The sequence below is a fragment of the Gouania willdenowi genome, chromosome 10 (genome assembly GCF_900634775.1).
Source record: "Gouania willdenowi chromosome 10, fGouWil2.1, whole genome shotgun sequence".
NCBI classification, from domain to species: domain Eukaryota; kingdom Metazoa; phylum Chordata; class Actinopteri; order Blenniiformes; family Gobiesocidae; genus Gouania; species Gouania willdenowi.
In genome coordinates this window covers 2,789,183-2,808,009 of record NC_041053.1, presented here as the reverse complement: position 1 = coordinate 2,808,009, position 18,827 = coordinate 2,789,183, and the positions used below count along the sequence as shown (strand labels likewise).

At 38.7% G+C, this 18,827-nt stretch overlaps 1 protein-coding gene across 1 annotated transcript; it reads right to left on the bottom strand.

The window, feature by feature from the left end:
• Nucleotides 1-14,969: 14,969 nt before the first annotated feature.
• LOC114471528 (proline-rich protein 2-like) lies at nucleotides 14,970-15,825 on the bottom strand. Its single transcript, XM_028460366.1, has 2 exons — nucleotides 15,783-15,825; nucleotides 14,970-15,676 (listed from the first exon to the last, which is right to left on the bottom strand). Exons 1-2 carry the CDS (start codon nucleotides 15,823-15,825, stop codon nucleotides 14,970-14,972), a joined length of 750 nt encoding a protein of 249 aa, XP_028316167.1.
• Between the last annotated feature and the right edge of the window lie 3,002 nt (nucleotides 15,826-18,827).

Genomic DNA, 18,827 nt, shown 5'->3' with positions numbered 1-18,827 from the left:
CAGACTAGCTTACCACGTTAGCCAGGGTTGGGCTCAATTACATTGTTCAGTTATAATTATGTTTTCAATTACACATGTTCAATTATGATTACAGTGACCAGCATTTTCACTGCAAATTCTAATTAAATTCCAATTATTTTTTTCATCATCAGAAAGTCAATTACAAAAAGTTCTCGATTACTGAAGTTCAATTACAATTAATCACAATTACTGAGCCTGAAATAAATAACCTAATTAAAGTCACCCTTCCTCTTGTCTTAGCTTTCTGTTAGCATCTCTAATGATAACAGGTTCTAAATCAGCTGTAAAATACACTAGAAACTAATATCTATCATTTCATTTATTTCCTATTGATTGGTTACCTTGTTAATAATTAATATATGAGTTTTAATATTTTTTGGTGTGGGCGTCTGAGCCGAGATTTCATTTTTGTTAATGGTAACATGTGTGAAAGCTTGATATGAAACATATGTAAATAAATGTTAACTACATATGTGTAGAACTGTACATAGAACTGTAACATGGTTCCCCAGTTTTGTGGTAAATTAAAATTGACCATTTTTATAGAATGTTCATAGTAATTACAATTACAAAGTCACTATTCTGTAGCAATTTACAAATTAATTACAATTAAGACAATAACAGCAACAAAATGATGCCATCATTGTAATTAATTATCATTTACGCAACTACAATTATCATAGACCCCAACCCTGCTGTTAGCCACACTGCTAGTCCCTCAGATGCTTGTTTAAAAGGAAAATATTATGATATAATAATAATATGGTCCCAGAAAATGTTTTTAAAAGATTTAATTACTAAAACAGCAAATCACCCTCATGTTTCCCACAAAATCACCAGTTCAGCTAATACACCAACAGCTAGACCAGTATGTGTACATTAGGCTTTTCACATTTGAATGCAGTCATAATAATCAGAACCAACACATTAAAAACACACTTCAGATGAAGCTCTGTGTTCATGTTTTAATCACATGATCACTAGTTTTTGTCTAATCAGCATATTGAATCTGATTGGCCTAAGCTACAATAATGCTAATGTTTAGGGCTGTGCTAATGGAGCAAGTTCAAATACACACATTGGCATCCATGTCTCACACTCAATGTATTTTGAAATACAACAGTTAAAGCCAACTTTGTGAAGATATAAACACTTAAAACAATAACGTAGATTCAGGAGAATCATGTGTTTGAATGATCTGACAATATCAATCAATTCAGCCTTAGCCAATAAAAAGAAAGGAGTTAAAAGTTGTTCATTTGGATAAACAAGTGCTTATGTTGTTAGACATAGAAAGTGTTTATACGTGCTGAAAATGTCTTGAAAGTGCAAAAAATGTGGAGAAAAGGCATTGAGATGTGATAGAGAAGTGACAGAAATGGGAGTACTGTAGCAAAAATGTATTAAAAGGAGCAAAAATATGGCAAGAAACAGTGAAAAAAATAGTAAGTTTGGTGTAGTTGCAGACAAAGGCTAAAAAAAAGAACAAATTGGTTCAAATTGTTCTGAAAATATTCTTAGTTTCTTGAAGACATTGGGCGACCCCCTCCCAGTGTCTCAGGACCACAGATGGGGTTTGGGCCCCAAGGTTGAGAACCCCTGCCTTAAACCACATTAGAAGCAGGCTCACTGTGCTAAAAGCCAACAATGTGTTGCATTTTTTCTGCCTCCATCACAGACGCTGATGAAGGAATGAAAAGCAACGGCGTCTCCGCGGCTAATGCTAATTAGCCAAAGCCTCCCAACGAGAGGAAAAGCAATCCCTGGCCTCTCAAACAGCTGCCTCATTAAACGCCAGCGCTGCTCTGTTGGCTCGCTAGACTCACATTTTCACACTGTTTGGTGACATTCACAGAGAAAAACCTCCCGTTACTGTCAGACACGGCCATGGCAGCCTGGAGGGAGAGCTGATTGGCTGCCTATTACCTCTGCTTTAAACAACCAAAGCTGATTTCATACGTGCCTCCCTATCAGTGAACAGAAGAATGTGTGTGTGGTTCATTAGACGTGCAGCTCAACACCTCTGTGGAAAAGCAGGAGTCAAAGTGAGCTGTATTCAACATCTATGGAGGATTTCTAATAAAGCAGTCCCCGCTAAAGGACACTCCTAGAACTGAACACTGCCTTCAGGGTGGGTGTGGCCTCCATGTCTGCACTAATACATTTCATCCATTTCTCATTCAAAGTGACGTTTTTTAAAAGCAGCTTTGGTCAGAGAAGATGAATCCAGATGAAATATTCACTCTACAAAAGCTTCAGAATGAGTCTGACAGAATCATTCATTTGATCACCTCTCAGACTACACTGGACCTTTTTTTCATGATTTAAAGTCTTTTTGTGTTGCATGACTCCTCTTTCCAATCATTACGTGGTTTGTAACACAATATAAACATGTTCAGAACTCCACATGGATCAGAGTCAATCAGTGTTTGTTAGCGACACATTCAAACTCTGGCCCATTCAATGATGTTTATTGACAGTAGAATAAATCTGTCATTCTGACTCATCATCATCTCTTCTGTTGACAATCACCATGTGACCATAAACTAGTGACCAAATAAAACAAACTACAAAACAAACAAACCTCCACAGTTTAACCTGAATGTTCATTCAATAACAACAACCTAAGACACATGTGTCAAACTCAAGGTTCGGGGGCCAAATCAAGCTCTTAAAACCATCCAATTTGGCCCCAGGAGAAAGTTAAAATGATAAATTATTAACATAAATTATTGTCTCAATTACCAAATAATTCAGTTGCAGATATCTCAGACTTCTAAATACACAAATTCAATGAAACTCCACAATATTTGGATGATTGTATTTTTTCCATGCTTTTATCACAAGACTGCAGTCATTTTAAATCTCAAGTTGTTCAATGAACTAAATGTTCCTAAAATTATTTCACATAAAGTCCCCAAATAAAATGAAATTGGTCACAAAATCAATGAAATATCTGCCACTTATTGCCTGGATATTATTGGCACCTTACATACTTTATGTATGATTTACATGTCGTGTAAAGTACAAACTGTGGGACATTAATGTTGAAATAACTCGTTTTCTACCTAAAATCTGTGGCCCACTGAAGATCAAACTACTTCTTATTTGACCCCTGAACTAAAATGAGTTTGACACCCTGAGCTAAGCACTTGTTTATGAATGTACAATATTTAATTCCTGAGTATTTATGTAAAATATTTTCATTTAATCTTCCAACAGTTTAATTTCAAACCTGTGGCAGATATTATCAGACCATCTTAATAAAGGATCCTCTCAAATCTACGCTAAAGTGTTTTAAGAGTTTATATTTTCACAAAGTTGGCTTTAACTGACTGACTTCATAATATATTGAATATGAGATGTGATACCAATGTGTGCATTTGTACTTGTTCAATTACCATAGTCAAAAAGATTCAGCCAGTTACAGTCAATACGCTGATTAGACAGTTTGGGTTGTGAAGAACAACATCAGATACTTTAAGGTAGGAGTTTCTAAACATGAGCCTCTCTGGTAAGATCTACTCATGGGTACTGACTGTAGAGGAGGGTCTGCTGAGTAGTCCAACCTTAGATCCAGGAGAAGCAATGAGGGTTTTCATCCAGGTCGTAGAACAGTGGACCAGATCTACACCATCATCAGGTCCTTGAGGAGACATTGGTGTTTGGTCAACCAGTCCACATTTGCTTTGTGAACTTGAAGAAGACATTGTACGTTGTCCTTTGGGGAGTCCTGTAGGGTGTTCACCTGGAGTATGTGGTATCTGACACGGGCCATACGTTCCCTGTATGACCAGTCTCAGAGCTTAGTCTGTATTTCCAGCAGTAAGTCAAACTGGTTTCCAGGTCTCATCCTGGGCTGCCCTTTGTCACCAAATCTGTTCACAACTTTCCTGGACTGAGTTTCTAGGCACAGCCAGGACATTGACAGGATCCGGTTTGGTTTCCTCGGGTTTGAGTCACTGCTTTTTGCTAATGATGTGGTCTTGTTGTGACCTTCAGCACTTACTGGATTGTTTCACAGCTGAGTGTGGATGGTGGAGCGGGTTCTCCGGGTCAGGGATGTGCTCCTGCCCCAAGTGGAGGAGGTAAAGTACTTCATAAGTGAGGGAAGGATGGAGCAAAATAATGGTCAGCAGTGATGAGGACCCTGAATGTGTAAAGAGACGCACACAGACTTTGACCATAATGAGCAGACTGGAGAGAAACGAGCAGGGAGAATAAGTTTTATACATGAGGCTGACATAACGCTGTGATTATCTGTCATTAGCATTAATAAGGTGTCATGAAGTGGATTATCTAAATGTAGTTGTGATGATGGTGATGTTGAAAGATCCTCCTCTGATGCCGATATGATATAAATATAACATTAATTCACATATAAAAACAGGGTCAGTGTACAGACAACCATGGCTTGTCTGGAGAGATACATTTCCAATGTGTACTCTGCCTCAAACAGGAAAAACAAATGCATATATGATCTGAACAGAAACTTGAAATCAACATATTGTGTCTAAATTAAGCTTTAGCTTTAACCAAAAAAGGAAGGAGCAACTGTTTCTTGTGGAAAAAAACCCCTATTTGTCAAAGCGCTGGAGCCAGAATCAGACATTTTTATAACTAACAACTGTCACAAAGGAAGAAGGTCGTCTGGGACCAGAACACCTTTGATGTTCCCAGATCACACTATGACAGAGACTACTTGTTTTAAGTGTAAAAGCATGTGTGCATGTATGGGAATAAACCAACAATCAGGTTTAGTTAAAAAGAGTATATAGCATCAAATGATTTTACTATAGCGTAGTTAATATACCACACTGACATTAAGTGTTGTTTTATATATGTGCAAATAAGCTGGTTGTTAAGCACAGTTTTTTCACAAAAAACAATGATTCCTGCTGCATCTGGGCTCTAGCTTACCACCCCTGTTAAAACAGGGCAAATGGTACGACCCGCATGTGTATCTGCTGCTGCTGTGGCAGGTAGTCTGAACTGTGGATGTGACATGGAGCAGGAGATAGACAGCAGCAGGAAACCATGTCTTTCCTCAAGAAAGGAAAACCAGACCATAAACACAGAGAAAGAAAGAAGAAGAAGAGAAGGTGAAATGAGAGAAATCTGCTGCTTAATCAATTCTTCAGAGGTGAACTTTAAGACACACATCTTTTTAAGGAAATATATTCTTTTGTTTGAAATAAACTACGTACACATTTAAATGTTGGAACATTCCTTTTGCAAGTCAAATCTTAATGGGAAATACAATTATTTTAAAAAAAAGATTATATATATATACCCCCTTCCCCACTAATATCAAATAACTGTATCCTATACTTTAACTTTCTCAAATATAAATCTAATTCAAATAAAATGCAGTATAAAAATATCTAAGGTGGTGCACTTATCACTTTGTCACTAATCCTGGTTACTACACTTAATAAACACAATCAAAAACATTTTGGATATTAAAATTAGGTCACGACCCAAAAAAGGTTGGGAAGTAAAAAGAAAGCTTATAAAATAATGCAACAACACTAGTAAAAAAAAGTGTACATAACTTACAGTAGAGGCCCAACAAGATGTTTGTACCCAGGGCCTAAAATGTGGTGCTACGCCCCTGGTTAAGGTTATGGTAACAAAGGGTTAGGGTTAGCACAATGAATGACACTAAATGACTGCCTTAATGACACCTTATTCATGCTAATGACAGGTGCTCATGTCATAATAATGACAGAATAATGTCAGCCTCTATGTATGAAACTTTAATTTATTTTATTTCATGTGTGTTCCCTGACACACTCTGTTGCTTTGGTTTAAACACACACACAGAGTTGGACTGTCCTGTGATATACGGCTACATCACATGTGTACCACACTTCTCTGTGTACGGTATAAAGAGGGGGCTCGGCCCAGAAGATCACTGTGCTTATGTTTTACTTTAGAACAGACAGAGATACACAGACTTCTTCCTCCAGACACCTGCGTGTGTGCTTAGTCAGCTAAACTTTAATTGTAACTAGAATAAACAACATAGAAAAAGACCAGATCATGGAGCTGTTTAATTAAAAGATCTAGGAAGAAGGTGGAGAACAACCTGACACTGTGTTGCAGACATGTGTAACAGTAACAATCATTGTGTGTTGTTTTCAGCTGTAGGTGACTGGTAATCTCTTATGGTGCCTCTTCTTTGTTTCTGCCTGTGAGCTCCTCCCTCCTGCTAAGCAGGGGGAGGAGCCAGGTGGAAGCCCCTCCCACTCACGAGTGTGCACACCTGGTTGTTTTAATGACACAATGGCAGTGTTAGCTTAGCAGCTACAGAGGAAATAGTTCTTTACCCTCAACAAGGACTGAACGTTGATATAAAGACTGTTTAATGTTTGGATGAACATCTGGTAAGAACCTCTACATAACCACAGGTTTCATTGAAACTTCTGTTGCTTAAACATTTAATTCAAATAGCCGTTGGCTACAATCTGGCATATTTACTAGTGATGGCAATATGAAGCCTCATGAAGCATTGAGGGATCGCAGCCTATTACGCAGCACATGGTTCGAAGGGTCGCAGTGATACATGCTCCACTACGCCATCATGTGGACAAAAAAATGTAATACATGCCAAGGGCCTATAACAAATGGTGGGGTCTGAACTATGGTCTGAAAGAATACAGCCAATAATGTGGAGAAAGTTGTGATGTAAAATGAGCTTGTGTGACTTTGTTCATGTATGTGCTTATGCAACTATTGACAGAGTTTAATAAAAACAAAAAAAAAAATTATTCATTTTTATTTAAAAATAATAATTTTTCGAGAGTATTTGGACTGAGGCGATTTCTTTTTATGCACAGAATTTCACCCGCCTTTGAAAAAACCCGTTCACAGGGCACAGATGATGCAGGTGTACATAGATATGTAATGGCAAGTTTGTACAGATTTGGAAATGTAGATTTATGTTTTTCCCAATATTGAAGGGGACTTTCAAGTCGAGCAATATTTGTTTCACCCAGGTATGTTTGGACCTCCACTGTAGCATTGGCAGTTATATTAGGGGTTCTTGTCTGCTGGCATGTCGTGTCAAAACGTTGCCACAGTTTGTTCCCTAGAACAGAAAAAACAGGCTGTAAGTGACTTATTAGCACAATTAGAGTACACATATTACCTTCTTCTACAGATGAAGAAGGTCCTGATGATGATGATGATGATGAAGCTGAAGCAGATGAGGACAATCCAAGTCTTAAGACTCGAGCACATTCTCCGATCAATCTTTTTTCTGCTTCTGCTGCCTTATTAGGGTTGAAGAATCCTACTTTTTTGAATCTTGGATCAAGTAACGTAGAGAGGGACATGATGCTCATTGATTGAAGGTGGCTGAGCTTGTCCCTCAGCTGTATATGCAAATACTCAGCCATGTCTCTGCTCTCAGGTGTCTGGATATTTCAAATCTCCTCTTCTTCCAGAGCATTATGAAGAATGGAATGACTTTTGACCCAGAGACTTTCTTCTCCTCAGACACCTCAATAGTGGCATAGTTAAAGGGGGCGAGTACTTTCAGACAGTCTGCAATTATATTATATTGTTGTGCTGAGAGTGGTACAATGTCTGTACGGAGCCCAGCCAAAGCTGCTCCAACGGGCTCTCTCAAATTAAACAGACGCTGAAGCATTAGGTATGTGCTGTTCCATCGTGTATCCACCTCCTGAATAAGTTGAAGTACGGAGAGACCCATTTGCAATTGAATCTGTGTTAGTCTCTCCTATAAAAGAGTAAACAAAATAAAACAATGCAGGAGCAGAAATAATAATAGACATATTACAAGTAAGGACCTTACCTTTGCAGTGGTGCTGCTCTTAAAATATCCAACCATCTACGACAGTTCGTCCTGATGTCACACAATTCAGGACTTCGGTCGAGAGCTTTCTTTATAATTAAGTTTAGAGTGTGTGCCACACAAATTGTGTGACGCAAATGTAGCTCTCGAGCACAAGCACCATATTGGCAGCACCATCAGTCACCAGACATGTCACCTTTTCAGCTAAACCCCACTCAGATATGAGAGAGGTCTTCACTCTCGCTATATTTGCTGCTGTATGTGCCTCAGGGAAATGCTGCACCCCAAGGACAACAGTCTGCAGAGAAGTTGTCTCATCAATAAAATGACAAGTCACAGCGAGATAGGCATCCGTGTTGATTGAGGTCCACATGTCTGCTGTTAAACTAACAGCAGATGCAGTAGACACGACCACTTTGGCCTTGTCTTTGGCTTCCCTATACCTCTTCTCCACCATGGCTTTCAAAGTCTAAAAAAAGTAAAGTATTGAAATAGCAGATCTGAGAAAAAGAACTTGTTAACATTGTTTCATTTGTTCACATAAATACCTGCCGCGTGGGAAGAACATAAGATGGAGCCAAAGCTTTTACAAGCTTCCGGAAGCCACTTCCCTCCACAATGGAAAAGGACTGGGAATCCTCAATCACCATATCCACCAACACCTCAGTCAAGTCAACCGTCTCAGCTGAATGAGAATGCATATGTTATAGTTAGACATTTTAATGGACAATTAAATTCAAATAACCATATAAAGTGTAATTGTAGGACAATCATCATCAATTATTATCATGAAATAAAATGGTTGGAATCCACACTGCCATGCAAGGCTCAGTAGTGCCTTAACATAGCTGAGGTGTTATTATTATAACCCAGTTGTTTAGAGCACAACTTCACCTACAATTAAAAAAACAATTATTCAAACCTATTTAGAAAAGACAAATGTAAGCAAGAGAAATTATATGTTGTCATATTTGTGTAATCTATTATTACATAATTATTGCTATGCCTTACCTTATTAGGTGAGATCTGCTCAAAGTGCTCCCAAACTGGAGAAAATCTTCTCTTTCTTGCTGGTTCCATCGCAAAAGAAGAAGCGTGAATAAGATGCCAAAAGAAGCGGAATAACCCAAAAACACTAAAAGTGAGGGGGAATCCATTGCGTCGACTCATCTGTTTTATTTTGAATCGCGCTCCAAACCAGCGAATAATTTCCGGATTCAGTCACGTGGTACGGCCGCTTCGCAAGGCTTCGAACGTCACCACATACGTCACCAACACGCGCCTCGACCCACGCTTCAAAAAAAACTCCCTTAGATTACTCGGTACACGCTTTGAAGACTCGGCACGCTCAGCACATTACTAATATTTACATTTTTTTTTAATGTTCATTAATATGTACTGTCCCTACTTGAATAGATAAATAAATAAATAAAAGTAATCAGGAAACTTAGACTCAAACATTGTTTAGCTTGGAAACTTAAATTGAATTCATTTCTTATTTATTTATTTGTAAAGTTTGGGAAATAGTTTATAGTCTGACAGGCAACGTAAGGAATGTTTATTGAGTTTGATTCTTGTTTAATTTAAATATTTATTAGGTTTATTTCAGGTGCCATGTTAACTAAAGTCTATACACAGTGTACACATTATTATTTATTTTAAATATCAAGACAAAACAACACAACAAACCATTGAAAAAAATCCAACCTATTTTAAAAATTATAACACTACACTATAAAACAACATAACACCTACAGATATAGTGTAAATGTCCAGAGGTGTGTTCCATAAAGGAGGGTTAACAAACTCTGAGTTTATCCATAAACTCTGGGTTAACATACAGAATGATGGGAAACTCTGTGTATCTGATTCCATTACAGCTGGTATGAAGTGGGTCAATCAACCCTCAGTATGTAAACCTTGGGTTATTTACGTTGTTTGATGAAAATGATCCTGTTCTAAAGGTGTGTTCACTCTTCAGTGACTATAGTGGTTTACTATAGGGCGACCGTGGTTCAGGTGGTAGTGGGTCGTCTTCTGATCGAGAGGTTGGGGGTTCGATCCCAGTACCTGACTATGTGTCGAAGTGTCCTTGGGCAAGACACTGAACCCTAAGTTGCTCCCAGTGGTCGACTAGTGCCTTGCATGTCAGTCCTGTCCCACTGGTGTGTGAATGTGAGAGTGATTGGATGAATGAGCTGATATGTAAAGCGCTTTGAGACTGTTTCAGTGGTGATAAAGCTCTATATAAATCATGTCCATTTACCATTTTTAAATCACCTGTAATTAGTCACACTTTTTGGTCACTTCATCACTTTCTCTCTTCAGTGACATGACGAGTGGTGAATAATATGAATGAAATGTGTCTGAGGAGACGTGTCAGCATCATAGGATGTCTGCATAGAGAGTCCTCCTGTTACACTGGATATAAACACAGTGACTGATGCTTCATATCTAATCATTTATATTGATTTTTAATGTAATATTGTTGCCAGAGTCATCTCTACATCCTAAAAAAATTCATAAAAAAACACTGAAGCGGGACGCGAACCCGCAACCCATCACTTCCAAGACCAGCGTCACAATTCACTGCACCATCATATCGTCATAGATATGTGATCTACAGATTTAACTGTATAATAATATAAAACAACAATCAAGCCTTAAAAGTGTATTAATTTAAATGATCATCTCCTCCTTTATATTATCTACAGGTTTGTATTCAGTGAACTTTACTACAGACGTCAGTAGATGTTTTAATGTAGATCATCCTCTCAGTGTGTTTCACTAAATGATCTACATCTACAATGTTATAAAGAAAATTACCGTTATCACAAAAAAAAAAAACATAAATCAACACAACATTAGTAATGATGTGAACACGTCTGTGGTGTGTGATGTCACTAATGTGTTTCAGAGAAAAGTGTTAAGGTTTATTAAAGTGTTCAGAAACGGCGTTCAGGTGGGCGGAGCCAGGTAGAAACCCAGGGTTTCTTTGATAAAACCTGCCAGAGACCAGGTTTAGTTCATGGACAATGTTGCCATGGTAACATACTCAGAGAAGAACATTATTCACATTTAGGAATGAGATACTCAGAGTTTCATCATTTAAGTCTGAACATACTCAGAGTTTGAACATCACCTGCTTTATGGAATACCGTTCTGAGGGAACAACAACAACAACAACAACAACAACAACAACAACAATGGTGCAAAATTCAAAAGCAATGCAAAACAGTGCTATCAAAAAATGAAAAAAGGACATTTGTACTTTCCTGTTTGGTTTTACTAGTCAGTAACACAAATCTTAAAACCAAAGAACACAATGTGTAAATAACACAATAGAATTATTTAGAATAAAACAAGATTTAAAATAAAATAAATACAAATAGGCATAAAAATGGGATGAAGATCAGCTGGTATAGTTGCAGATTTTTAATATTAATATTTAATTAGGATAAAACATGTACAATGAGTGTAAAGGGTGTGTTTCACGTTTATCATTCCTTTTTAAATTAATATTATTATTTGGGGGTGGGTGCAATTTGGCACCCCTCCAGCAGCTGGCGGCCTAGGTGGCCGCCTGTGTTGCCTGTCGGGAAGGCCGGCCCTGATACACATTTTAAAGAATTGATTGAGATTAAGAGTGGAAAACTTTGTTTAGAAAAATCCGTACAAATTTAAAACTGTAAAAAGCTAAATTTGATTTTATGGTTGTCTAATTGTTCTGTAGTTGTTGTTTTATTCTGTTGATTAAAAATAAAGAAGTAATTGAAGCTCTGGTTCTTTGACTGAAGTCCAGAAAATAACGTCCAGTGAAAATAAGTTATTTTTAAGTCAGGAACGGCACAAAATTGACATTTAGTTTTACAGAGATAAACGATATCTTTGTGGTTTTAAATGATCCTGTAAAAATGATTCAGCCAAAATTTTCACTTATGTTTTTCAGAAGATCACACATTTATTATTATTATTTTTATTGTTATTGTTGTTATTGTTATTTATTTATATTTTTTTGTGTGCTCCTTTACATTTATTAATATTATGTAGGTGACCATATTTTGATTTCTAAAAAATTGAAGAAACACATGGGTCGACATCTTAATACTCAAAGAACTCTTGAATGTACCTTGTAACAAAATACAGTATAGTAGATAAATAAGTTGTTAATGTCAATGAGGTTTAAGAATATATTTCTCTCTTTATAACAAAAACTTAAAAAATATCTGAAATCAGTGGTGACTCAAGTTAATCACTTTTATTATACATTATAACAATTTGTCCTTGAAAAATCTCATATAAACTTTAAAATCTCTCAATTATTGAAACAATATGATAAATATCTCCTCCTAGACATTAAAATATAACAAAAACTCGAGGCTTACAGAACAGTAAATAAATATAAACTTTAATAAGTAACCTTTTCAATTAAATCCACTGCTAATTGGTTTATTTTAGTCTCTTTTTCTCTTTTCCTCGTGTGTGACGATTTCATCTAAACAAAGTGGTATCTTTAATGATTCTGTCACGTGTGAGTAAAATTACTGTAATAAACCATATTGGCTTTAAGGAGCAACTTCTAAGCTTTGATAAACTGGTGGACTTTAGTCTCCTAGAGCAAATATTAGCAGAGTTACAGTTATTTAAATTAACATGTTCTCCTTGATGCGTTCAGGGTTTCTGTAAAACGCAGACATTTTCATTAATTTGCAAAATATTCCTGGACACCCTGGACAAGATGTGAAAAGAGGACATGTTTAGGTAAAACCAGACATATGGTCACCGTATAATATTATATGTTTGTTCAAGTAGTTGACAATATGGCTAAATGCTAAGCTTAGTGCTAGCTCAGCACTAGCTTGATTATTGTAAAGTGAACTCAATGGGGATGAAATCAGTATGTATGTTAAAAAAATACACTGGGAGCAGAACGTATGGTCAAACATCGCCTTTTCAAAATAAAAGCATCTCTTCTTGTCTTCCATCATTTTATTTTTTTAACTTTTGTAAATAGGACTCTTGTTTTGAAGTTAACAGGAAGTTTAGTCAGTAGCACAATGAAGGGTTTCTGAAAATTTGTGAAAATGAAATATGTCTACGTGAGTTTTATGGATCAAATGAGCACATGTTGGTATTCTACTTGGTCACTTTCTCACTTCAAATGTTTTCAGAACTTTCAAAGTAAAGGTGAGCTTTATGTTTTTAACACTTCAGTGGGAACGCTCATCATCCTAATCATACTTATAGTAAATAGTAAACCAGGGGTCACCAACACGGGGCCCGAGGGCACCAGGTAGCCCGGATGGACCATGTGAGGGGCCCTCAGGAGCTCTAGTCACCAATGAGCTCCAACTAAAATATGTTTTACTTTCCAGGAACTCACACAGATAATTACATATGAAAGATGTAGTTAGTATTTAATAAAGTGAAATACTGCTGTACATGATAAAGTTTTAGATTTACAAGGTGGATTTTAAATGGAGTTAAAATTTCTTTGTTGGTAGCTAGCAAAATAAGAACATGATGATTTTTATGAAATGTAATGAAATTAAACAATTTCTTAAATTACAAGAAATATTGTTGCATGTTGAAACTTCAACCTTTCCTAACTGTTTAAGTTACTGATAGTAACTAGTTGACTAGGACTAGTTGAAGGTTGAAGTGCTACCTTTTTAAAGCTAGCTATTAGCTAACAGCTAGCTAATGTTATGAACGTTTCTTTCACTTGTACTCAGTGTTTTGTAGATTTATCAATTAATCATGTTTTATATTGAGCCACTTTTCAGCCCTTAAGCTGTATTTTGTGCTTCAAATGTGTCTATTTGAGAGTTTTAGGCCTTGTCCACAAGTAGCCAAGTATTTTTATGAATGTATATCCACTCTCCTCCATTTAAAAAAAGTCCACATGTCATTGTTTTTTTTTAAAAATCCATCCACACCAAACCGCATAAAGCCCGTCCATACAGCGGCCACCGGAGAGGGTAGATGGCGCAGACGAAGCACGCCAAACAGCACGGCCTGAAACCTACCCTGCGGCACCTCTCAAACCACACCAACAGTGCACGTTGCCCCCCCCACACACACACACACACTACCCAGGCTAAGCAGGGCCACGAGCAGCCTGCCTCGCCGCAACAGGGAGCGACCACGCAGCAGAGAAACCTGCGCCCACACCAACACAGGCCCGCATGGCCCCACAATACAACATCGTCCACAGGGAGGTGACCCCGGCCCCACTGAGGGGGCCAAGCACCCCGTCAGCCACAGACTGACAAGCAGGCGTACCAAAGTACCCCCAACCGGACACCGCTACCCCACACCAGTGCCGCCAGCACAATCCCCATGACGTTTGTTAACTTGTAAACTCTGGTTATTAGTGTCCACACTCAAACGCAAAGCTGGCGTTTTCCTCAAATCTACACTTTGGTCAGAGTTTTTATAAAACCTGGTTTTTCATGATAAAAAAGTGTCTATGATAGGATGATTAGGCAAATCAGAGAAAAATATCTCTGTTTTAATTGATACCCTGCTACGTGTGGAGAGGGCCTTAGTGGCTTAAATGTGACAATTCAACAGATAAGACTTAAAATCATTGCTAAACTATTTAGTGTTAGCAAGAATGCAACGTAGTGTGCATCATAGGATGAGGTGTGTGATTAATGTGCTGCTGCTTCCACTTGGTGCAAACCTACACCTGTTTCCATTTTATTACATTGATCCATGAGAGATCAATAAAGGTAAGAGAACAGTTCCAGATAAGTAGAGGAGACACACTGAGACCTTTGGGAGAACCACTCCAACTATACATACGTATTAATGTGTAGATGCTTTCCTACACTATACATCCCACAGGCATCACTAATCAATAGTTCACGTCACACAAAGGAAACAAAGCACATCTAAGAGGTAGATCACTCTATGTGGAAGGAGTAGAAAGTAGAGGCTACGTCTAGTTATTATTGTAATACTAATTCATAACTAACATTATTTAGTTTTGACTTTGTTGCTTTATTCATGTTCATCACTTTTAGACAACATTGTGTACATAGTGTTATTATAAAATAAAACGTTTCACAAATAAAACAAAAGGGCTTGAAAAGACAAATATCCTGCAATGGGGCCTCCCCTAGGGTCCCGCTGGGTGGGTGTGTGGAAGCGGCCTGTGGCTTCCGGCCTGGCTGATCCGTGTCGGGAGTGGCTGGTCTGCTGGCTGGGTGCCGGGGTTGGGGTGTCTCTGGGTGGGTCTTTGGGTTGGGCCTCTCGGGGAACGCTTTCCTACCATCTGCTCTGAAGCTGGCCGCGGTGCGGTTTGGTGCCGCGCTGCCTTAGGCGGGGTAGGGCTTGGCTGCTGTCCTTGCTTTATCTGGGAGTGTGCGGTCCTGCTGGATGGTGGGTGATGCTTGGGCTGGGGCCTGGCTTGCTGGCTGGGCCGATCTTGGCAAGGGTCGTCCGAGGCAGGGTGCGTAGACTGCGCCCTTGCATGCCTGCGGGTGCAGCGTGGGGTGGCCCCTGCTTGGGCGGTGCTGCCTTGGGGCTGTGTGTGCCGCATACAGTTAAGACGGTCGAGCTGGGCACTTGGGGGGGATCCCTGACTTTCACCATAACTAAGGCTCAATGCGCTGGCGGGATCGATAACGGGGTGATCTGGGGGTCTCGGCCGGAGTGCTTGGGAGCCGATGGGGCGACTTGCAGCATCCCCTTGGTGCACCGGGTGGCTGAGTATGTGGCCGTCATCCTTGGGCAGGCTGTTGCCGGTGCTGCTTCTGTTCCGGTTTCTTCCGGCCTGAGGTCCGATCCCTGCTGGCTCTGGGCCTGCCGGCGGGCGCCCACTGGCTGGTGGGGGGGATCAGGGGGGGTCCTCGGCTCTTTGGGGCTTTCTCATGTGTGTGGGGGGTGGTGGGTGCCTTTTGGCTTGGGATCTCGGGGGCGTCTGGGGGACTGTTTGGTCGTGGGGGAGTGGCCTGAGGCTCGTTGGCCCCCATTCTTTGTGTTGGCCTGGCTGCATCTTGGGTCCAGGACAGAACTTGGGTTTGCAGAAGCATTGGTTACTATGCACTACCTGCTTTGTTTCTTACCCTTCCTTAGGGTAGGCTGATGATGGTCACAATTATGCAATTAAATAAATTCATTTATTTAATTGCAATAACAAAACATGCATTGCTGTCTTTAAAAGATTACACTTCTTGTAGCGTTAATCTTTAACAGCATGTGCAGACAATTAAAAAAAAAAAAGAAGAGACAAATAGCCCAGGTGTTCTCATCCTCAGGGTTAGAATGCCAGATGCCTTCAAGAATCAGAATATTTTTATATAATTCTGAGCTTATTTCTGCTTATTTTTATCCTTTCCACTTTCTAGACATGTCCAGACATATTTCACCCTTTCCACCACTTTTCCACCTAATGTCACATATGTTGACCCATTATTGTCACTTTAAACCTCTTTTCATCATATTTTATGCTTATTTCAACAATTTGTCATGCCCATTATTTGCCATTTTAAACAAATTGTTTCATTATTGACACTTAGAACCCTTTTCCTTTTTCCGTCTGTTTTTGTCCACCTTAATTTGCAACTTTTAACCCAATTTCTGTGGTTTTTAAAATCCCATTTCACCACCTTTACCACCATTTTTAGTCACTTTGAACCCCTTTATTCCCCCTTATAGATGGTCCTCACTCCACATGACTGTTCTTCAATGCACACAACTAATTGTCTTTACTGTTCTCTAACATTATAGACATGCAGTGTATTTCTGTCTCTAACTCCATCATGCAGTAGTGCAGCTTTCTCTCTGACAGGTGATCTGTAATGACTGCAGATACCTGTGAGGAAGCGTCTCCAGTTATAGCAGCGATCATCCTTCTTCCTGTCAGCGTGTCTTGTTGCCCATCGCTCCGTCCGTCCTGCGTCTCATTTCTCTGCAGAATTATGATCCATACACTTATTCCTGATGCACCCTGATTGATCGGCTTTGCAGATAACTAATAAATTGGTCCTTCAAGGTTGTGCTTCACTAAGAGTGTGAACTGTGCTAACGCAGCTCAAACACTCCTGACACCACACATTCACAGCTCAGTGTATTTAAAAGTGTCTCATTAGTTTAGACTTCAGCACCAGGCTTTAGTCAGGTTCCAAATGGATGCATTTCAACTTGTTTATTACCCAACACGTAAAACTAGCTTTTCCAGCTTTGTTCCAGTCACTTTCATTTTCCTTTTACCTACAGCAGTGGTTCTCAACCTTTATATCCCACGACCCCCAAAATAAAGGTTCCATAGAGCGGAGACCCCCACTGTACCTGAAGGTGGTTGAACACAGACATGAACATTGAAGAACAGTCATGTGGAGACAGGACCATCTATAAGGGGGAATAAAGGGGAGAGATTTTTGGGGTCCATCCATAAAGTCAGTAAAATGATGGTCCATTGTTCTATGAATCTGTGATAACCACATTTATTTATTCATCTGAATAATATCCACTGTTATTCAGGAATGTTTATTTTTATTATAGTCATCTTAAAGATGGAAATCCAGGTTTTAATCACTAATAAAATGGGTTCAAAGTGACCAAAAATGGTGTAAAAGGTGGTGAAATAGGATTTTAAAAACCACAGATTTGCAAATTAAAGTGGACAAAAACAGACAGAAAAAGAGGTAAAAAATAAAAATAAAATAATGAACATAACAAATGGTGAATGTGGTTAAATTGGCAAAAATAATCATGAAATATGGTGAAAAGAGATTAAAAGTTTCAATAATGGGTCAATATATGTGACATTAGGTGGAAAAGTGGTGGAAAGCGTTTATAAGTACTGAAAATGTTTTTTTTAAAGTGGAAAAAATGTGTAGAAAAGGTATTAGAATTAGAAGTGTCAGAAATGGGAGTAATGTAGCAAAAATGCATTAAAAGGAGCAAAAATATGGCAAGAAAAAGTGATGAAAAATTGCTTAAAATATGTCAAGTTTAGTGTAGATGGTTTCTTGAAGGAACCTGGTGACCCCACATTGGGTCCTGACCCCAAGGTTGCAAACCCTTTAACTACACAAATCATCTTTGTAACATTAACTGTCAACGGTGTAGAAACCAGTAATTACAGTGAAACACATATTACACACATTAATGTTCCTCTGGGGTTAATTTGACCCCAAGCTGTTTTATCTGTGTAAAACATCTGTATGTGTGTGACCTTACATCTCCACACCTGCAGAGTTGATACTTTTGAGTTGATACATAACGGGGGTGGGGCTTAACAACAATATTCATCTACCTGCCAAGCTTGTCCCGATGGTGGAGCAGGTCAAGGTAAATCATTTTCTGGAGGCAAATATCTCTGGGGTCAGATTGACCCTAAGGGTACAATATGTTGGTCATATTTGAGGATAATAGGAGGGTTAATGTGGATTTCTGTGGATAAGTGTCATGTTTAAATGGTAGTGCAGAGAACAAGGAGAAATTGTTTTAAAACAAAAAATCAGATGAATCTAAAAATCCATATTTATACTGTGTAGAAGAAAATAAAAAGACCAAACCAAATGCTAACGGACTGACTCACATGCTGCTTCACCACATTTTCTGCCACTTTTTAAAGGAACGCTTGGACACAGAGAAGTTTATGGATCATCCAGTTCCAGAGTGGGAACACCTTGGTGGAGACAAGAAGGAGGAGGGTACAGGACACATGGGCCACATACAGAGACAAAAACTGATGATTATTACCAAGCGAAGAACCAAAACAGAGGCTAATATTTAAGCTAACTGGATTAGCATCCCCACCATGGCTGGAACTAACAACCATCCAAACTAAACGCTAAACCAAACCCTTTAAAATCCCACAAATAGGAAGTTTTGACAATACGGACACAATCCACAGATTGTGACTTAATTATTTACCAGAAAAGGAGAATTTTTTCCAGTTGTGTAGAATATTTGTACACCATGCAAATAGTATAAAGTCTATTTGTCTGTTTATATTACGAGATCA